Genomic DNA, 23,080 nt, shown 5'->3' with positions numbered 1-23,080 from the left:
CGTGGTTGGATAAGTACTCACATTCCAATCCTACAGTGCTGTTTTTGAGTAGAGGTGGAGGTGGTGTTTCCACCCTGTGTGTTGCTGGGTGCGGCCGCACCCACACCTGACTGTTTCTGTTCCTTGCCAGCAGTACCGGATCCGACGAGCGGAGGCAGTGGCCACCTGGGAGTTCGGGACTTGGCGGCTCCAGTATTCCCGGGGTTCGGTGGCAGAGGAAATCGGATGGTTCCGGTTCGACTCGGACAGACGTCTCCTATCGTCGAGCCTGCCCACACGACACCATTGGAATTCGGCTTACTGCTATAATTGTAATCTGTTGCGTTTGTTGTGCGTGTTCACAACAGTAAAGCTTTGTGATTTGACTTCCTCCATTGTCCGTTCATTTGCGCCCCCTGTTGTGGGTCCGTGTACCTACACTTTCACAACAGAAAATAATGCCATCAGTTTGTCAAACACCTTAGATTGGACCTTAATTAATTTCATTATGAAGTTAATCCTCTACCTTCCAACTCTTCTGTACTTTGCTGCATGGTGAGACAGTCTCATAGGACCGATGATTAAGTGCACATATCATTCATCACAGAACCTACTGTGGACAAACTATCTGCATGAATTACCGACCAATTCCCATTTAAGTCCAGTCCCATTTTACTTTTTATAGAAGTGTTTTTTTTTTCTTATTATTTATGCACCAATAACACCAGATCAAATTCCTTGTATTTGCAAACATACTTGGCAGTAAATTTGATTGTGATTCTGAGAGCAGGTGGGAAATACCTGTTTGGACTGATGACTTCTTCAGAGACGAGGTTCAGAGAAAACCTGAAGGAAAATCATAAAACTCATCCATAAACGTTTTCATGTTTCTTGCCTCTGTCAAGGATGTTAACACAAGAATTACACAAACACACATAAACAAATCTGTCAGATCTCAGCAAAACTTGGAACAACTGTCAACCTTTTCAAAACAAAGGACTTGTTAAATTTTAGCGATGTGGTTTAGTATTTTTTTTTCTTTTCAGTGAGATGAAATTTTATCGTAATTTGTCTTTTTAACTGATTTCTCTACATTTTTATGTGATCGCTAAGAAGCTCATATTTTCCAGAGTGTAAGTTATTTATGGGTGCCTGGAAGACTGTTCATCAGGTGGTCCCCAACCTTCTTGGAGTGTTTCGATCTCTAACCACAACACCCTACATTGGCGAGTCTGTACTGACTGGCCAGGTCACTGCCCCTCTATTCCAGACTTCCAGCTTATGTCCTCTGGTGCCAAGTTCAGCTTAGCACAGACTTCCTGCCAGAGTGGAGAAATAATTTACACACAGAATTTCAAGTGACGATTGTTTATTAACCCACCTCCAAGGGTGGCAGGAGGGTACTCTGATTCGTTCCGTAAAAAAGAGAGAAAAAAGAGTTGCGTTTTCTCTGAAGTTGTTGTTTGCTGTAAATTGTGACTGGTTTATAACAGTTCTGCCACAAGGAATGGGCCCAAAGTTTCTGGATGTGTAACCGATCTACTTCAAATGATCCAGTTACAAAGATGTTGAATGTTGCTGTCTTTGTGTTGTTAACTCCAACCAACCCAACAGTGGGTAAAGACGTAGAGCATGGGCAAGACCAGTGTGATTTGGGCAGGGCGCAATAAGCCCGAACATGTCCCCTCCTCAATGCTACCAAACAAGCTAAAGCTAACAGCTCAAGCCTGGCGCTGGTGTTTTATTAATGTATATTATTTGTGTACAGGCGTTTGTTTTATAGCACGCAATTTTGTAGTATAGCAGCTAACTGCCCATTTAGAGGAGAATTGTTCAAATCATCATACAAGCGTGAAACATGGCAAGAATATTTATATTGGAGTACTCTTCAAAATGTGCTGAGTCATGCAAAAATCCAGGATGGCTGCTTGTTGCAATGATGAAAATCAAAATTTGACATGAATGAAACAACAGATTTGAATGATTACCATGTGTATTTATGTATTTTAGTATTCCGAAACATGTAATTGATATTACTGACGTGAAAGATGAATAAACTTTTATGTACATATGTAACTAGCACAAGATGAAATGTTTACAAGTTTCCATTCACTAAATTTGGCTTGGGACTCCGGCAAGGGCGGTTGCATCTTCTCCTCTCTCCTCTATCTCTGCTCCAACCTTCAAAGTCCCTACATCACCAGGCTGTGAATTCTTCAAACTATATTGGATTAATCATGGAATTGATCAGCTGGTCTCTGAACGCTATTGATACCATTTTTTCTACAAGAAGATCAGGGCCGAGGGACCCTGTGTGCCCGGATGGAACATACCCTGCGGGCTATGTTCTCGACACCTAGGAGACTTGGCGGGTCACATGCTTTCTGCCTTTCTCTGTGGAGGATGTTGAGGATTTTTTCAAATTTAAATTCATAGTAGGAGGGCTGGTACTTATTGGCTTATGTGCTTTCCTGACCTACCGGAAGATTGGCAAGACGGCTGCCACCAAAACCACGACCCCTCGCTTGTCCGTCATGATTAATGAGTTGGGCAAGGCAATGCATTCTCAGACTGCGTTAACCCTTGAACTCAGACGCAAATTGGATAACATCTCGGAACAAATGCGTGTCTTGCAGGAGAAGGTGAAGATTTCAGAGGACGGGGAATTTTTCATAATTGGGATTTGGTTTGTTCATGTGAAGCTGGAAAAGTGTTTTTCACTGCTCAACCAAAAACACGGCAGGCTTATCAGCCTGTCAAGGATAAAATGCCCATTGTTTATCCTCCAGAAGAATTTCTACGGCCTTGGGAAGATTGGCTGCCTCCTTATCTTTCTTACTCCAGTACACAAGGACAGACAGACTCACACATGGACAAAGACTGAAGCATGCTCCACTTTCCCTTCTACCTCACCTCCTGCCCCCCATCACACGCCCCATCCCGGCCACCGCTCACGCCACCCCTTTCCCCTCTGCGGGCTCCGCGGTTTTAGCTGTGGCAGGTCCCTGTTCCCCCCAAGCTAGCAGCGGCGTGACTCCAGTTGCAGTGGCTACCACACACTCACATCGCTTCAGTTTGGAAAACGGACTGTTTCAAGTTTAGTGCACATAAACAATGTCAAATGTATATGTGTTGTCTTAATTCTGATGTGTGCCATTATTACGGAAAACAAGTAATAATTGTGGATTAATTGCTGTTTGTCTGTGGAAATGTGACTGTGGATGTAATCTCGTTGTTGTTGCACTTGTAATGACAATGACAATAAATCCCATCCATCCATTCATCCATCCATCCATCCATTTTTGTATTTTATATTGTAACACTTGTCGTGTTAAAAATGAAAGTGGATCCCTTGTAGTTTTTGTCCAGTTTTCAAGATCTCTTTTGCAAGGGAGACCTGGGAAATTATAAAATTTCCAACTAACCTAACCTACATGTCTTTAAATGTGGGAGGAAACCGGCGCACCCGGAGGAAACACACGCAAACACGGGAAGAACATGCAAACTCCACACAGAAAGGCTAAAGGTGGGAATCAATCACATGACCTTCTAGCTGTGAGGCAACAGTGCTAATCACTAAGCCACTGCTGCCATATTGTGGATCATGAAATTATAGGAGATATCTTCTCTGGATCAGTCAAATAGTCTAATTCCTTGGTAGGTGGAATGCAATGTAACCAACTGGAATACCTGAAATCGGTGGTGTTGAGTGTTATAAAGGGTGTTCCTCAAGGCTCAAAATTGGGTTCATTACTTTTTATCATTTATACAAACAGCCTTAACGTGGACACCATGGTGGCCAAGTAGTCTTTGTGCACTTGCTTCCAAAACAAAAGGTTTGTGGTTCAAGACCACCTGTGCCCATTCTCTATATAACATGGAGTTGCATCAGGATGGCCATCTACCTTAAAACATGCCAAAAACAACATGCGGATTCATATCAGATCTGTCGTGGTGACCCCCGAGCATAAAGAGTGAAGCCAAATTCATGTAGTTACTATATAAACAGTCTTTGAATTGGGGTGTTCTATACAGTCACCATTTTTTATGCAGATGACACTTTAATTTATTCAGCAAATACTAAAAAAAAATGACTCTGAGTAATTTAAATAACCCGAAATTGGTTTTAAACACTGCTCAGGCAAAACTTGTGGTTTCAAATACTCAAATAAAACTGACCTTCCACCCACCACTCACCATTGTACTTTGCATGATATTTTTTTCTAGCTGTCTTTCAGCTGCTTTCTTTCACTTGGGGTGGGGGCAGTAGATTAAGTATGAACCAGCATCTTGGTTTGGTACAGTGTTCACGCCTTGATGCCCTGACACAACTCCTGATCGACAAGGAGAATGGACATATCTTCATTGAAGATATAAATGTCTCAATAACGATGTTGGACTTAGACTGCAAAGATTGAGGTTTCTTACCAAATAAGGAGAGGACCCCACATAGCGTCCACAACAGCAGGGAGAGCCCCATGCTGTTTCCGCTGTTCATCAGGACTTCTTTAGGTGCGATGAAAATCCCGCTGCCCACCACTTTACCGGCGATGAAACAGACGGCAGAAAACAGCCCGATTTGTCTCCAGAACGACAGCGTGTCGTAAATCGGTTGTAACTGCTGCAAAACTCTGCAGCAGCAGCGGGAACTCTGAGGTACAGACAGAAAATGTACTCCACGGTTAAAACGGATAAAAGGCTCATTTTAAGGTGCAATTCTAAGCTGCAAACGGTCTCATAGCACCTGACTGATGAGGGAACAAGGTTGGTATTCGAGTTCTGTTATGTAAATGTAATTTTTGCTGTTTCACGGAGTTGACAGTTTGCCACTCAGGGTAATGGTTTACTGGTTAACACCCACTAGGGGGTGCTAGAGCACTTTGGTACAAGCTATGTCAATGTTTGATTCGCTTTTGTAATAGAAAGCGCATCAATCACAATATGCTTTATTTATTAAATACGGAATAGTCATTGATTTTCTCTGTAAAATGGCTAAAAAAAGCAAAAATTCTGCCATCGTCTGTAAACTTTGTAGCGCAACTGTATAAATAATCTAATCTTACCTCAGTGTGTGCTGAAGAATGAAAGGATCACTATAAAATAATAAGTTGTCTGGTATAAATTCAAAAAGGGACGGAATTTAAACATGATATTCATGAAATTTAAGATAACTTATACACATAGACACCTTTTGAAATCCTTCAACTTCTCTGTTTTTTCTGCCTTTTTTTTTTTACAACATTCCTGTTATTTTGGCATGTATATTTTTAAAAAAACACACACTGTTACAGGGAATTTTTTTTTTCAGTCATTTTATATTTCAGTCTTTAGTTTTTACACCTTTCCATCCCAAACAAGCGGCATTATGGGACATGCAAAGATTTGGTCAAGAGAGTATTAAGACAGTGGCTCTTCTTCATTTCTTTGAATTTGTGGCCAATTTATGTCCGACAAGTTGAAGAGCTTTTTATGATGCTGTATTAATTTGTCGGGGTTGTGACATAGTCATAGCAATGCCATTTTCCAGTTGGTTTAAAGTTTTTATAATATGATTTGGGTTTTAAAGTAGACAAAACATATCCTCGCTCATGACTTTTTAAGGTGGTATCCAGTAGATCCATCAGTGGTTTGGGGGGATCTTCAGTACGTCTGGACTTCTTGTTGAGCAACTTCTAGAAGGATCTGCAGCTGCTTGGTGCAGTAGTCTGGGAATGTACAGGAGGGAATAATGATATGGATCAAACAGTTCAAATCTTAAGGTTCATGGCTGGTTGTACCTGATTTTATTTTGGATGGATTTATGATTAGTTTGAGGCATCACATGAAATACAAACTGCTACGTGGAATTTTAAACTGTCCAGTGCATTTTCGACTGAAAAAGTTTCAGTTGGAAGAAAACTCACCTAAGGCACGTCTCCATTTTTTGGCTACATTTTTTGGGTAGATGGTCACGTAGTAAACTGGGACCCCGGTCAGTGTGAGAGCAAAGCTTATCTCTGTGTTCCAGGGGTCTGAGTACAGAGACACACCCACGATGAAGAAGCAAACCACTGTGAAGATGACTGTGATGACAATTGGGAGCTTTGGATGTCAACACAAGTTAAATTTAGAGTGGAAAAGTGAAGCTGTTACAGATCAAATGTTTAATTCCTGACACACTCACCTTGAAAGGTCTCGGGTGAAGCGGGAAGTGGTATCGATGAATGAGCAGCCCCAAGGTTGTCCAGGCGATGAAAAACCAACGGGCAGCGGAGGCGAAGTTGATCAGCTGGTAGATCTCTCCAGTGATTAACATGACCAAGAAAAAGGGGTACTGCAGATATGATGAAGACCCAAACACAGACTTATTCAGTGAAGTACTGCTGATTTTAGCCCAATTAACAGAATCAAATCAAGAATGGGTTTATATTTGGAGCCATTCAGATGATTCCTGATCTAGATATGCTGACATGGACACTTGGACAGTAATATTTTGATCTTAATCTGATTAAGACCACGTTTCTGAATAAGACCGTGCCAAACAAATGGTATTTTCTGATGACCTTAGCCCAAATTAGATCAACATCAGAGTAAGTAAGAGTCTGCTTAAGGCATGTGGAGGAAACACCTGAATCAGACTCTGACCTTCTACTCAGGTTTTATCAACATTTAGCTACACATCAGATGGAGGGGAAGAAATGTGGCTGTTAGTCATTAATCAGACTCTGTTCTATAATATGTAAACAGGACTATGAAAGGAATATTCTGTAAACACCATAGTCCAAATATAGTCTTATTTAGAATAAAGCCAATAGCTGGATTTTTACTCTCCATGAAAACTGAGTCAGTGTTAAATTTTGGATTGTAAATTTAAGTGAAGTGGACATTCAGTTGCAAATATTTCAGATTTGGAAAATCCATAATTAGGTCATTGTTGTAAAAGTGTATAATGTGCTGTAATTAACTGTTCTTTTAAAATAGTCTTAATTTACATATATAACCGGAGCTATTAAAGTCTAACCATTGTTCTTCTGACAGGTTATTTCTTTTTCTTAGTCCTTACATGATAACTTAACTTATGGATGTCTTTTGGCAGAATCATTTTGGAGGGTTAAACTTTTCTATTTGGAAAAAAAGATATTACAGTTTGGTGAGGATCAAGAATTTAGATTTTGTTATTCAGAGATGGCTCTGTAGCTGATAACTGAGCTGCCTGCTGTAGATAGCAGTTACTGTCTGGGAAGATAGGAACACCCCCCCCCCCAAAACATAAAAAAATTAAATAAACTGAGTGAAAAGTCTGAGTTTCATCTGGTTCTCAAATTGAATATTTCTGTTATTTTATATATTTGTTTTTTAAGGTTTAAGAGCCAATATTTTTAAAGTTCAGACAGGTTTAAAAGGCTCATGGAGCGGGCCACCAGGTGGCGCTAAACCTCCTCAAGATTGGGCAAGTCGAGTACTTTGGCGCCCCCTGGTGGCCAGTGCCATCAAGACCCCAATGTTTTCTCAGTTGCATTTGATAGAGTAGGGCCTATATTTGTTGATACCATTGAAATCTAGTTGGGGTCTTGATTGCGCAGAGGGCTATGGGCCTTTAAATACAGCCAGTTTTGCAAAATGGCCAGACTTTGAGCGCCCCCTGTATTCAGTGCCTTCGATCTCCTAACCAAATATGTATGTAAGATGAAAGAGTTTGCCTCCATAAGTCGTTTGATAGTTAAACTGCCTTGGGGACTTGACGACGCTGAATGTTACAACCACTTGAAAGATGGGAATTTAATGAAATATCAGTTTTATATCAGAAACCCTCACAGAACTGCACTATCATCTATCCTCTTATCCAACGTTCGCTCACTGGAAAATAAAATGGACTACCTCAAGCTGGAATTAACAACACAAAGAAATGTGAGAGACTGCAACATGATCATCCTCACTGAGACGTAGCTTCACAACACCGTTACGGACAGCGCCATTCAACTGGAAGGGCTAGCAACATTCCGAGCGGACAGAAACCACGCCAGCACGGGTAAATCTCGGGGAGGTGGTGTGCATTTACATCAATAACAACTGGTGCACAAACGCTGCAGTTATCCCAAGCCACTGCTCAGAAAACATTGAGTTTTTAACCCTCAACTGCCGCCCATTTTACCTACCGAGGGAATTCAACACCATCAACATCACAGCTGTTTACATTCCACCCAGCGGAAACACAAAGTAAGCGCTCTCCATTCTGTACCAGTCTGTGAGTATACTACAAAACACACACTCGAACTCGGTCTGCATAATCGCTGGCGATTTTAATCAGGGCAACTTAAAAACAGTACTGCCACACTATCACAATCATGTGAACTTTGCAACAAGCGGGGAGAACACATTCGACCAGGTCTACACAAACATCAGACAGGCTTTCAGAGCTGTTCCACACCCCCACCTGGGATCATCAGACCATCTCTCTGTTATGCTAATTCCAGCCTACAGACCTCTGTTGACGAGGAGCGAACCAGCTGTGAAGCAGATCATTGCCTGGCCAGAGGGAACCACAGCAGCTCTACAGGACTGTTTTGAAAGCACAGACTGGTCTGTTTTTAGGGAGGCAGCCACCACCAACCAGCACGTCAACCTCACCGAATACACAGACTCAGTAACATAACAAAATGCATGGAAGACGTAACCGTCACCAAGGACATTACAGTAAGAGCAAACGAAAAACCCTGGTTCACCAGGGAGGTACGTGACCTCCTGAGAGCACACAACACTGCTTTCAAGTCTGGGGACAAGGAGGCCCTCAAGTCAGCCAGTGCCAACCTGCACCGGGGCGTGAAAACAGCCAAGCGTGCCTACGGACAGAAAATCAACTCCCACTTCCCAGACACAAAAGACCCAAGACGCCTGTGGCAAGGTATCCAGTCAGTCACAGACTACAAGCCAGCCCCCCCACCGTGTGAGGACAACACAGACTTCCTCAACTCACTTAACACCTTCTTCAGACGGTTTGAAGAAAATAACACAACAACACCTATAAAAGCCCCCGTCAGCCCAGATGACATAACACTTCAACTGGACCCAGCGGACGTGAGGATGACCCTACTCAAGGTGAACCCCAGAAAAGCTGCAGGTCCAGACAACATACCCAGGCGTGTGCTCAGAGACTGTGCAGATTCACTCACCGACGTCCTCAAAGACATTTACAACATCTCTCTGAACCAAGCCACCATACCAGCAAGCTTCAAAGCTACCACCATTGTACCACTACCAAAGACGTCACCAGCATCACCACTAAACGACTACAGACCCATAGCACTCACTCCCATCATGATGAAGTGCTTTGAAAGACTGGTAAAGGCCCACATAACATCCACCCTCCCCACTACCCTGGACCCATATCAATTTGCCTACCGCCCCAAGCGCTCCACTGATGACTCCACCTCTGCCTGGCTCATCTGGAGAACAAAAAAAGTCACGCACGGATGCTGTTCATCGACTTCAGTTCCGTGTTCAACACTGTCATCCCCCAACATCTGGTAGACAAGCTGAAGGCAACAGGCATCAACACTTCACTGTGCAACTGGCTGCTGGACTTCCTCACAAACAGACCGCAGACAGTCAGAGTCGCCAACAACTCCTCAGTGACCACCATCATAAACACCGGGGTGCCGCAAGGATGTGTGCTATCTCCTCTGCTGTTCACACTGATGACCCATGATTGCTGTGCCAGATTCGCAACGAATCACATCATCAAATTCGCCGATGACACAACAGTGGTGGGCCTCATCAGAGACGACGACGACTCAGCATACAGAGAGGAGGTACACCAACTCGTGTGAGAGGAACAACCTGCTACTCAGCATCAACAAAACACAAGAAATAACTGTAGACTTCAGGAAAGAACAACCAACACACATCCCACTCATCATCAATGGCAGTGCTGTGGAGTCTTTGAAAAGCACAAAGTTCCTTGGAGTGCACATCACAGATGACCTCACATGGACCACAAACACCACCTCCCTCGTCAAAAAGGGCACAGACACGACTCCACTTCCTGCAGAGGATGAGAAGAGCTGACCTCCCCACATCTGCACTCACCACCTTCTACAGGGGTGCCATTGAGAGCATCCTGACCAGCAGCCTCTCTGTCTGGCATGGCAGCTGTCTAGCTGCAGACAAGAAGGCACTACAGAGGGTGGTGAGGACTGCAGAAAAGATCATCAGATCACCCCTACCAGCCATTCAGGACCTGTACACGTCACACTGTTCCAAGAGATCAAAGACCCCACTCAACCAGCACACAAACTGTTCTCCCTATATCAGGGAAGCGCTACTGCAGCATGCGGTGCCGCACAAGCAGACTGGGAAACAGCTTCTTTCCACAAGCCGTCAGACTCATCAACACACTGAAGTAAACTACATGAACATTTCAAAGACACTGAAGAACATTCCATGAACATTTCATTTCACCATGTCACTTGCACTTTACTCTTCACACCTTATATACTGCATCACTGCACATAACCTGTATGTCCACTGATTGTACTTCTGCTGCTGTGTGATTTTGTGTGTGTGTGTGTGTGTGTGTGTGTGTGTGTGTGTGTGTGTGTGTATTTATTGTACATGTCTGTATCAGTATGTTAGTTTTTACTGCACATTGTGTGTGTGTGTGTGTGTGTGTGTGTGTGTGTGTGTGTGTGTGTGTGTGTGTGTGTGTGTGTGTGTGTGTGTGTGTGTGTGTGTGTGTGTGATTATTGTCAATGTCTTATCTATATGTTTAGTTTAACTGCACATTGGAGACTGGTCAAACGCACTTTCGATTTTCTGTGCTAACCCTGTTACTTAGATTTTTGACAATAAAGTACGCTTTGGCTTTGGTTTTTGCATGTTTTTGCCTTGAACTTTGATGACCCCTGGCAAGGTTTGGTTTTCGGTGGAAAAACTTTGGGAAAGTTCATTTCTTGGTAGGTTCCATCTCTGAGCCATGTTTCGTTGAAATCAGAGTCGGCTTGAATCACAGCCCGCCTGATCCTTAACAAAATTGGCTCTTAATTTTACAGATGCTCCTAATCTTTTTCTTTACGTGCAGTTGATTATTATAAAGCGAAGAGGTCACTCTGACAGCAGCATCTCAGCAGGCGTCATCACCGTGTAATAGGCCGCATTAATAAGCATGTAGAAGACAGTCACAGTCACCATGGATAAGATCACAGCCAGAGGGATGTTTCTGACAGGATACACACACACACACACAGGCGTATTGTCAACACAACAAGGTGTAATAACTCAGTGGAGAGCAGGTGGGAAATATCTGGTTGGATTGATGACTTCTTCTGTGACGAAGTTCAGATAAAACCTGAAGGAAAAGCATAAAAGTTTGTTCATGAAGATGTTTTCATGTTTTTTTGCCATGATGTTCCTCAACACTAGAATTACTCAAAAAAACAAACAAAAAAAAAAAAAACACACAAATGATAAGGCAAATCTTCAAAACTTGGTGGAACTGCCAACCTTCTCAAAACAAACTGTTTTTGCAGTGAAACAGGATTTTATTGTGATTTGCTTTTATTTTCTTGGGGTTTGGGGCGTGCCAGGGTTTTTTTTTTTTTATCCCAGTGTCGTCCTATGTCTTTAATAACCTGTCTTGGTTGTGGGTGTGTGTGAATGCGTGGGCACATGTTGTGTGGGCCGCCAGAAGAGGAGGTACTGCTGGCCCTCCACCAGAGGGCGCCCTGTCTGGAGTGTGGGCTCCAGGCACCAGAGGGCGCGCAGCCGCCTCACAGGAGCAGCCAGGGTGACAGCTGTCACGCATCACCTGCAACAGCTGTTACCAATCATCCGATCAGCAGGGGTACATCAGCAGGACCACGTCTCCACCTCTTTGCCGAGATATCGTTCTACCTGGAAGGTAACGTTCTCAGCTGACTGTGTGACAGTAACCTTTTGTGACTTTTGTGCGTTGTATAGCAGACTCCTTTTCCAACGAGAGGTGGAGGTAGTTTTTCTGCCGTGCGGATTGCTGAGTGCAAACGCGCCCACATTTAATTGTTTTTTGTTCCTCGCCAGCAGTACCAGGTCCGACACGCGGAGGCAGTGGCCACCTGGGAGTTCGGGACTTGGCGGCTCCAGTATTCCCGGGGTCTGGTGGCAGAGGAAATCGTGTGGTTCCGGTTCTGCTTTGGACAGATGTCTCCTATCTTCGAGCCTGCCCACACGACACCTTTTGTGATTTGGCTTTTTGTCTATTGTTGTAATCTGTTGTATTTGTTGTGCCCATTCACAACAGTAAAGTGTTGTTATTTGACTTCCTCCATTGTCCGTTCATTTGCGCCCCCTGTTGTGGGTCCGTGTACCTACACTTTCCCAACAGGCACAGGTCGCATGCCACTCTCTCGCCCATGGTGTGCAAGTGTGGGTGTGTGGTTTCACCTGTCTGGGAGTGTGTGTATTGATATTCTCTTCCTCAAATATCCTGGGTGTGTGTCTTGGTGTGTCTTGGCGGGGTGAGAGTCTCCCGTTCCCCGACCTCGTATGGCTGCCATGGTAACCCTGGTCAGCCATGCGTGGCAACAGCTGAATGGTCCCCCCCTAAAAATCGGTCCCCTTTGCCTTCACTGCGCATGCATCATTTCTGAGCTCAGCAGCGTGATTTCTGAGTGTCACCAGCGATTCACTGATTATCACTTTGTTTATGCTTCAAATTGCACTCCAGTCATCATCTGTCTCAGCGACAGTTATCTGAAGCTTTTGTACAACAATCATTCCCCATAAATTCAGCATTATTTAATAATAAAAGACACTGGAAGTGATCAGAGCGCCACAGTAGCAAGATGTGCTGCTGCGCCTGCGTTATTTCAGAGCATCAGTAGCAACTCACCAATTATCGCCTCGTTTTCTGCTTAAAGCGGCATCATTTCTGCTAAAACTGACTTCAGAATGATTTAAGAGGTTTTACTTTGTCATCTGATGGTTTATAATCACATTATTCCCTTTGATTGTTTTGGATGTAGAGATGTTCTGTTGTGGTCCGAAATGATGCATGCACAGTGAAGGCAGGACGGACAAATTTTTAGGGGGGACCGTTCGGTCTGCGACACCGGATCCGTGGGGCCTTGTGTTTACTTTCACCCCAGTGGGTGCTCTTGGTTAGGTTGTCTTAGGGGTCTTGGGTTATGTTTCAGGATTATTAGGGTTTAATGTTTGTTCCTGGTACACTGTCCCGCTTGGTTGCCAGGCAGTTGAGCGCGACGGTTTGAAAGCTGTCACTGCGGGGGCCGAGTCCGTTGTATTGTTCATCTTCCGTGTGTTTCATGCCCTTTTTTTTTTCTCTCCATGTTATTGTATTTTCTGTTCCTTTTGCACTGTGTATCATTTTTCTGTTTATGCCTTTACTCTTGGTGTTATGATCACACTTAGGCCCCATTAAAAAAAAAAAAAAAACCATCCACATGTCAAAATCAGCCCACATCAATTTTTTTTTTGCCAAATTTTATTGACAGTAGTACAGCTGGCGCAAGAACTGGTATGTCCGCTAGGTAGTGAGTGTGCTGTAGCCGAAGATAGCTGAAGTTTACCGGACCTGGAACTTACCTCTTGACAACCATAGACATGACATGGTACAGATTACCAACAAGAAACTGAAGCCATGGTATGGAGTGAGTGTTCCTCCGAGGTGCCTATGAGCAATATTTCCAGCCAGTATGCATGTGAACAATGGAGGTAGCGTGGACATTAAGTACAACGGTTGCAAGAGGAGTTTTTCCCTTGTTCGCGTTGTCTACTGTGGTGACTCATTAGTGCCAGAAGTGCTCGACAGTAAAGGGGAAGTTTCATTTCCCAGCCTGAAAATTTTACTGTATTGTTTGTTTTCTCTTTGTAAGAAAATAAATCCCACCCGCCCTCATGACTTTTTCTGATGTCAACGATGATAAACTTTGTTGTTGTTTTTTTTTGTTTTTTTTAGCCTTATCTGGATAGTTGTTTCACTCGTGATTTCCTTGTGTCACTTTCCCATGCTCCCCGCCCTCATATAATTCTCATACCTGTGTGTTATCAGTTAGTTTGCATTTAAGTCACACCTTGGTTTATGTGATTTGGCAGTCGATTGTCAACCCTTCTGTTCATGACCCTCATTTCACAACTGTGTCATCCTGCTGTAAGTCACGTTACTCTCACTGTCCCTTTGGACAGCTGGTTTTGGTTAGTGGTTTTCACATAGTTTGTCTTTTTCATCATTTTGGATTTTTGCCACCTTGAAGAGTTTATTGCTTACATTCTCACTGTCACTTTTTGACAGTTGGTTTTTGATTTTTGGGTTTTTGCACCTTGCCAGTTGTGACTGCATTTTGGATTTAGCACTGTGGAGATTCTTGACACTGTTGTGTTATCACTGGAACATTAAAACACCTTGTTTTTGTAAGGTCCCTCCTGTGTCTGGCTGTCGGCATCCCGACCCTCCAACTATCGTCCTTTAGTGATTCTAACCATAACACTTTTTAGCTGATTTCTCAAGATTTTCATGTGATCACGAAGAAACTACCATATTTTCCACAGTGCAAGTTGTATTTATTATTATTATTAGTAGTAGTAGTAGTAGTATTGCTGGTATGGAAGGTCCTGCTACTTTTATTTTTCCTGAAAATCACACGTTATTAGCAACATATTAACTCTTGATCATTTGTTTTAATTATTATGACTTTTTAAATAAATTTATGAATTATGTAACAGGAATCAACCCACTAAACAAAATAAGTAAAAAATAATAATTAATAATGGGCCACATATCTTTTTTTTTTTTTTTTTGGTACGAGTCCAGTTGTTCAACAAATGTGGGAGAATAGTGGCTCTTAGAGGCAGAATATTTGGCTAACGAGGCTTATCTCTGAGCATGGCGCTAATTTCAAGAAGCTCAAAATTGACCAAAAACAGCGTGGGGCTGTTTGTGTACAGAGTACTACGAGGATGTTGGAGGCATGTTTGTGGTGAGGATGAGGCTGTTAGAAGCCCATTGTCCGAGTACCTGACGGCTACAAGAACAGGACAGGCATTTTTGGCTCTGCCCTCTCACGCACTTCGTTGTAATAATCCCACCTGCTTTGTGCACTGGACACTGTATATAAAATTATTATTTTGTAGCGGATTAATCATTTTCTGACAGAGTTTGGCTGTTGAAAACACCTGTAATCGCTTCAGGAATCACAGAGAACCGTTTCAGCTGTCACTTTTCTTTTTCTCTTTTTCTTGAGCTGCATGAGGTGGAGAATGTATTCGGAACAGCCTAAAAGGTAATTATTTGTAATGTGTATATTGCAATGGCTTGGTAAAACAGTTGTATGTTCATTCCTTCTCATGAGCAGCTTTAAAAGTATCTTTATGATATATTTAACATTTCATTTGTAATTGATCAGAGCTGCGCTGTGTGCGCTGACACAATCACTCGCACTCACTTGCAGTGTTTTAATTGTGCAATGTTCATATATGTGGCTCATTATTCAAATAATCACTGAAATTTCTGACAAATCCATATGTGGCTCATTATTCATTGCTTTATTATTCAGTGGGACGAAAGTTTAATCTTTCAGCCAGATATCCACTAAATTGTTTTTAAAGTGGCCCTCATGACACAGTGTATGTTTGCTCACCATCCACCATAGGCATATAAACCGTTATAGAACGCCAGCAGTAACTTGTGTAGTGATGTTACATCAACATCAAAACCATTTTGGAAATTCTCTGTCTGTCCTGCAAAGAAATACGCGTACATGAGTTTTCTGAAAATTTTGAATAAATGCACTTTCATGGACATCATCAACAGCAACATATTAATTAATGATGTATCAGGTCCTTCCACCTTTGGACAGAGCGATGACACCGGGGACAATGATGAGGATCAGGGCAAACGTTTTGATAAAAGTCAGGGTGACCTGAGTGCGAGACGCCATGGACACACTCCAGCAGTTCACTGCCACCACGAGCACTGCAGGGACACAAACAGGATTAGACAGGTGTTGAAACGCATCCCGGTCCTACATGTTGGCACTGTGGGCATCAGAGGAAGAGACGCTCACTCAGTTCGAGGATACTGACGAGTTTGACGAGCACTGTGGGAGCAGCACAAGGTGCAAAGAACGGCTCCACCACGTAACGCCCGAACGCCAGGGCCACATAGGAGGATGCAGCCGGCCTGTAGACAGGAAATATCTTTGCTGCTTCCTGCATCTTATGATGGCATCAATTTTCTGCCTCTAATGTCAAAGATCCAACAAACCTGACAAACAGAAACTCAACTCAGAGGCATACAAAAGCAGGCAGTGGCCCCAGTGTCTCCAGCAGATAGGTGTAGTGGGCCCCTGACTTTGTAAAAGTGGTGCCAAGTTCAGCGTAGGACAGACTTCCTGCAAGAGTGGAGAAATAAATTACACACGGAATCTCAAGTGAGGAAAGTTTATTAAACCATCTCCAAGGGTGGCAGGAGGGTACTGTGTTTTGCTACAATAAAAAATACACCTGTTGTTCATGAAGATTAGCTGTTCCAAATATTTTTTCTCCTTGGAACCCCACCCTACTTGTGCCGTGCACGCAAGCCAAGGTATATGTAAATGTGGCTTCAAGGGCATAAGACAACATTAATTATTTTCAGCTGTTCGTACATTATAGAATAAAATCAAACTGCATTATATTATCACACATGATCTACATCTGATTCCCCACCTGGAGGGGGACACCAGAGACCAGAGGGGGGTGCACAAGGGTTCCGTCTGCTCTGAAGTTGTCGTTTATTGTGTGTCGTGACTGATTTGCAACAGCTTTGTCACGACAAATGGACCAGAAAGTTTCTGGATGTTTATCCGAATGGTCTGCTTCAAATGACACAATTACAAAGCTGTTTGAAGCTCGGGTGGGGGGAGGGGGTTGGGGGTTGTCTTGCTTAACTCCAACCAACCCAACAGTGGGTAAACATGTAGAGCGTTGGCAAGACTGATGTGATCTGTGCAGGGCGCAGTAAGCCTGAACATGTCCCCGCCTCAATGTTACCAAACAAGCTAAAACTAACAGTCTAAGCTTGGCGCTGGTGTTTTATTAATGTGTAATATTTGCGCACCTGGCCGCTGCTTTATAACGCATGATTTGGTAGTAGTGCAGCTAACTGCCCATGTTGGTGTTAATAACCTGTCATGTTCTGATGCCTTCCTCTTTCTGTAAGAAAAACTGGAAGAACTGGATTGTACATAAACACATACAGGTAAAGATGTAATTTGTGGTGTTCCCCAGGGCACGGTTTTCGGACCTTTGCTGTTTATTTGTTTTTCAACTCTCATTAACTCAGTGGTGTTATACTCCTGTCTAAGTATGTATTCAGATGATACAAAGGTGTACAAAGCTGTCAACTCTATTGATTGTGAATCATTACAAGCTGATTTATTAAGGATACATGAATGGGCCACTAGTTGGCAACTAAAACTTAATGCAAACAAAACCAAGTACTTAGGGATTGACAATGTGAAATATCCATACCTCTATAAGATGGACAGTTGTGTTATTGACAACGTTGACACTATTTGTGATGTTGGGGTTGTTATACAATCTAATTTGAAATTTTCAAACCACTGTAATTCTATTATTCGAAATGCTCATTTTGTAATTAGAAATATTTTTAACATGTTCAAGGGGCACAATTATATGTTTTATGTATCACTGTACAAAAGTTATGTTTGGCCTATCCTGGAAACCTCCAATTGTGTATGGTCACCTAGGCTGAAAACAAATGTAGACAACATTGAAGCAGTCCAGCGGTATTTCACTCATAGATTAAATGTTTGTATAGGGCTCTCTTACCCAGATAGACTTCGACTTTTGGTGATCTTACTCATTTCTGTTGTGGATCTGGATTCAAAAGTCTGTCTGGAATCTGCGAGTCTCCGCCCCCCAGTAAAATGACAGTCATTGCTCCTTTACTGCTCGTGATTTTGTCATTTTAAAAATGTGAAGATAAATGTCAAAAATGATGATTAATATCTAGGCAAAAGTATTTGTTTTTCTGTTGCTGACAGGAGGAGATCCTTATCAGTTCTGTAACAACAGTTTGTATTGAAACATGTTCTTTTCAGTGTGTGAATCCTTTATCAGTTAAAAGCTGTGAAGTACAGTGCATACCCGTGGAAGTCACTGACCTTAACTTGTATGTGGTGCATATGTGCACCAACAATTGCAGATGAAGGGATGTTTGTTGGAGCAGAGTGCAGGACCAGTGAGTTTAGCTCGGCGAGATTGGAGAACATCAGATGGAGTTTTGTGGGGGTGAGCTTGGAACATGGAGGGAGGGACATGGGGGCTATCCATCTAGAGCAACCTCCCTGGGATTGTGTGCTTGCGTGCATCAATCTGGTTCCAGATAAACATGCAGTATAACTAGAACCCAACCGATATATCAGCCAGCCAATATTATAGGCCGATATAAGCCCTTTTCAAAGTACTGTATTTTCTGCACCATAAGGCGCACCAGATTATAAGGCGCGCCCTCAATTAGCAGGTACTTAATCCTTACAAAAGGCGCACCGGATTATAAAGCGCAGCCTCAATTAGCAGGTACTTAACCCTTACAAAAGGCACACGCTAAAACATATAGTCTACAAAAAAAAAAAGGTCACGGAAGCAAAACGGTGAGTTTATTTGAACTTTTTAACAACTTTGAACTACCGGTATTTAACAATATGGTACTCACATTATTTTTTATTATGGTTCTGTCACAAATCCATCGAAGTCCTCATCTTCTGTGTCTGAATTGAACAGCTGGTCTTCTAGCTGTGGCCACCTCGCTTTGTTTCTGCGGAAACTCCATTTGGTCTTTTTAACTTGGCGCAGTTCATTTTCTTGTTTCCTCTCGCAGCTGCTCTATTCCCATGAACAACCGCGTAACTGATAGCCTGCAGTTTGAATTGTGCCTCGTAAGCATGTCTCTTCGCTGGCGCCATTTTCGGGGGTCCTTAGACAAACATGTTGTTTTGCAGGATACCTGTAGTATACGGTAACTACCGGAGGAGTGGCGGAGGTAAGTGTACGTACCACGGACTCACGGACTCTTCTCTGATTGGTTTATCACTGGCAGCGTACGTACTCTACGATTGGTTTATCGCTGCCAGGGTACGTACTCTACGCTGCTAGTGTACGTACTTTACGTATTATGTCCTTGTGTCAGCGGGAAATGGTCCGATATTCCGACGGTCAAAGACAACGTCGGTCGTTTTTACAGATTTTGGAATTCAGTGCGCACATAAGGCGCACCGGATTATAGGGCGCATGGCCGATTTTTGTGAAAATTTAAGGCTTTTAGGTGCGCCTTATGGTGCGGAAAATAAGGTACTCACTATCGGCTGAAATTTTGCCGATAGAACGCCGATAATTTCTCATAAACAGAACAGTTACTGAAATAATGTTTGTGTTGGCAATGTAAAATGTCCTTGCACTGTTTGTCCAGTAGATGGAGCTGTGACTCCATTCAACTGACAGCTGCTTACACCCCTGCTTAAATGTGTTCATCACCGGCCCCGTAGTTCGCCGTCACACTGCACTGATTGGCTGACAAAAGCATACAAGTAAGTTTATAAGGATGTTGTTTGTAATAACTTTGCGATTCCATTCACCCCACATTTCTCCCATTTCAGTTCAACTCAGTTTGATTAACTCAATTTATGTAGTAATGTGTCAAATGTGCTTCATTGCGTCGGTCATGCATTTTATTAAGCCCACGTTGTGTAGACCTTATTTTGAAAAACTTGAAACATGAAAAACTTTCGTTTACTGCTAAGAGGTTGAAACATTCAGATTCAATGGTCGTCCGGAAGGGTTCTGGGAATTACTGCCGTTCGCCATTAACCCTCTGGGGCCGACGCCGTCATATACAACGGCTGGGACCAAGCTTTACTAAATTGTAAATAACTTTTTAATGATATGAGATAGAAACTTACTCTTTTTTTGCTGAAAAGTTAACTCTGCGGACTTTTGATCCACCGTTGGCCATCTTGGTACTCCTCATAGAAGATGTGTGATGATGTGCGCAATGTGAGTGTCCAATCGGAATTGGTTCTCCGTCACATGGTTTTCCAAAGTCCAGATTTACCTCGTGATATGGCAAAGATCGTTTTCAGGAGTGATATCTTACTAGTTGGCCCATTTGAATAGCCCCCTAACTGCTCCAATTGCATTTTTGCATTTTTTTTTTTAACTTGAAAATTCTTCTCTGTTATTAAGTTAATCAATATGAGGACAAAGCTTCAGCTTTTAGCTCATACCTTTTTTGTTAAGGGTCCAAAAAAGAACATTTTTGTTCATTTAAAAAATAATAATACCGGCTGATTTATCGGCTATCGGCAAATCAGCCGACTTATCCATTATCAGCATTTTTTTCATCCAAATATCGTTATCGGCATTGGCCTCAAAAAATCCATATCGGTCGGGTTCTAAGTACAACTGCAGCTGGCTTAAAAGCGAGTGATGTCATAGATTCTATTGATAAGGTCCATCATTGTGTTGCTTTATGTCTTGAATTGTCCAAAGCTTTTGATACTGTGGATCATGTAATTATAGGACATATCTCTTCTAGTACAGTCAAATATTATAATTCCTTGGGCGGAATGCAGTGTGCCCAACTGAAATGTCTGAAACCAGTGTTGTGTTAAAGGGTTATAAATTTAGGTTATAAAATTAGCCCCTTACTTTTTATCATTTATATAAACAGCCTTAACGTGGACACCGTCTTAGTGCACATGCTTCCAGAACAACATTTCTCGTTCAAGACCACCTGTGCCCATTCTCTATATAACATGGAGTTGCATCAGCTGTGGTGACCCCCAAGCATAAAGGGAGAAGCTTAATTAAGTACTTACTATATAAACAGACTGTGTTGGGGTACTCTATATAATCACCTTTTGTTAATGCAGATGATACATTGAGTTTTTGCTAAATAAATTACAAAGGTACATTTAACATGACACTGCTCAGGCAAAACTTGTGCTTTCAAATACTCAAAGCTGTCTGACCTTCCATCCACCACTGTCGATGGAGTGGAACTTCAGTTGGCAAGTACATATAAAACAACCTGGTTTTGCACTTGATAATGGCCTCTATTTTAATGCTCATGTCAGGGAATTGAAGTTGCGTCTTCGTTTTCATGTAAGAGAAAACACTTGTTTAGGCAAATTATAGTGATATTTATCTTTTGCCTTAACTCAGTCATTGTCTCCTTTGGATTCTGTTCATCATAGACATTTTTTCTGGCTGTCCTTCATCTGCTTTCTTTCACTCAGGGTGGGAGCAGTAGATCCAGTAAGAACCAGCATCTTGATTTGGCACAATTTTGGCACACCAGATGCCCTAACACAATTCCTGATCTACAAGGACAATGGGCATATCTTCATTCAAGATATCAGTGTCTCAATAACGATGTTGGACTTATGAAGACTGCAAAGATCGGAGTTTCTTACCAAACAAGGAGAGGACCCCACCTAGCGTCCACACCAGCAGGGAGAGCCCCACGCTGTTGCCGCTATTCATCAGGACTCCTTTGGGTGCAATGAAAATCCCGCTGCCCACCATGGAACCGACGATAAAACAGACGGCAGAAAACAGCCCGATTTGTCTCCGAAGGTGCAACTCTGCCTTCTCGTCCTCCTGCTTCTTTGTCTTTTCCCCGGCCATGTCTCTGTGCAGGTTCCTTTCTTAAGCAGAGAACTAACCAAACATCTAAGCAACACTCACAAGTCTAAAGTATTTCCTCTCTAAATTCTTCCACACATCATTTCTGCCCTCATTGGCTCCTGAGTTACCCAACCAGCCTGGGCCTGGAACACAGCCAACATTCTTACAAGCCTCAGAAATTTATCACAGCGATTTAGAAGCTTGTTGCTGTCCAGCATTGTACTTATCAATCAATCAATCAATCAATTTTTTATATAGCGCCAAATCACAACAAACAGTTGCCCCAAGGCGCTTTATATTGTAAGGCAAGGCCATACAATAATTATGTAAAACCCCAACGGTCAAAACGACCCCCTGTGAGCAAGCACTTGGCTACAGTGGGAAGGAAAAACTCCCTGTTAACAGGAAGAAACCTCCAGCAGAACCAGGCTCAGGGAGGGGCAGTCTTCTGCTGGGACTGGTTGGGGCTGAGGGAGAGAACCAGGAAAAAGACATGCTGTGGAGGGGAGCAGAGATCGATCACTAATGATTAAATGCAGAGTGGTGCATACAGAGCAAAAAGAGAAAGAAACAGTGCATCATGGGAACCCCCCAGCAGTCTAAGTCTATAGCAGCATAACTAAGGGATGGTTCAGGGTCACCTGATCCAGCCCTAACTATAAGCTTTAGCAAAAAGGAAAGTTTTAAGCCTAATCTTAAAAGTAGAGAGGGTGTCTGTCTCCCTGATCTGAATTGGGAGCTGGTTCCACAGGAGAGGAGCCTGAAAGCTGAAGGCTCTGCCTCCCATTCTACTCTTACAAACCCTAGGAACTACAAGTAAGCCTGCAGTCTGAGAGCGAAGCGCTCTATTGGGGTGATATGGTACTACGAGGTCCCTAAGATAAGATGGGACCTGATTATTCAAAACCTTATAAGTAAGAAGAAGAATTTTAAATTCTATTCTAGAATTAACAGGAAGCCAATGAAGAGAGGCCAATATGGGTGAGATATGCTCTCTCCTTCTAGTCCCCGTTAGTACTCTAGCTGCAGCATTTTGAATTAACTGAAGGCTTTTTAGGGAACTTCTAGGACAACCTGATAATAATGAATTACAATAGTCCAGCCTAGAGGAAATAAATGCATGAATTAGTTTTTCAGCATCACTCTGAGACAAGACCTTTCTGATTTTAGAGATATTGCGTAAATGCAAAAAAGCAGTCCTACATATTTGTTTAATATGCGCTTTGAATGACATATCCTGATCAAAAATGACTCCAAGATTTCTCACAGTATTACTAGAGGTCAGGGTAATGCCATCCAGAGTAAGGATCTGGTTAGACACCATGTTTCTAAGATTTGTGGGGCCAAGTACAATAACTTCAGTTTTATCTGAGTTTAAAAGCAGGAAATTAGAGGTCATCCATGTCTTTATGTCTGTAAGACAATCCTGCAGTTTAGCTAA

General features: G+C 42.6%; 1 protein-coding gene and 2 long non-coding RNA genes across 3 annotated transcripts in view; all 3 read right to left on the bottom strand.

Moving 5' to 3' along the window:
* Window positions 1–21,709, bottom strand: part of LOC117503779 (cystine/glutamate transporter-like) — a 34,068-nt gene extending 12,359 nt beyond the window's left edge. The window contains exons 1-4 of the mRNA XM_034163027.1: window positions 21,426–21,709; window positions 15,797–15,922; window positions 15,588–15,687; window positions 11,262–11,302 (exon numbers count right to left, since the gene is read on the bottom strand). Of these exons, the coding sequence (XP_034018918.1) occupies window positions 11,262–11,302; window positions 15,588–15,687; window positions 15,797–15,922; window positions 21,426–21,639 (481 nt within the window). The 5' untranslated portion in view covers window positions 21,640–21,709. The remainder of the gene's footprint in view (window positions 1–11,261; window positions 11,303–15,587; window positions 15,688–15,796; window positions 15,923–21,425) is intronic.
* On the bottom strand, window positions 210–5,619 carry LOC117503780. The gene is made up of 4 exons (XR_004558660.1): window positions 4,408–5,619; window positions 4,177–4,313; window positions 781–825; window positions 210–268 (listed from the first exon to the last, which is right to left on the bottom strand). It is a non-coding gene; the product is annotated as an uncharacterized LOC117503780 (long non-coding RNA).
* Window positions 5,651–6,283, bottom strand: LOC117503781. Its single transcript, XR_004558661.1, has 3 exons — window positions 6,143–6,283; window positions 5,883–5,990; window positions 5,651–5,684 (listed from the first exon to the last, which is right to left on the bottom strand). It is a non-coding gene; the product is annotated as an uncharacterized LOC117503781 (long non-coding RNA).
* Window positions 21,710–23,080: the final 1,371 nt, after the last annotated feature.

The sequence above is a fragment of the Thalassophryne amazonica genome, chromosome 22 (genome assembly GCF_902500255.1).
Source record: "Thalassophryne amazonica chromosome 22, fThaAma1.1, whole genome shotgun sequence".
Classification (NCBI taxonomy): domain Eukaryota; kingdom Metazoa; phylum Chordata; class Actinopteri; order Batrachoidiformes; family Batrachoididae; genus Thalassophryne; species Thalassophryne amazonica.
Note: the sequence above shows the minus strand (reverse complement) of the source record. Positions and strands in the feature narration are given on the sequence as shown.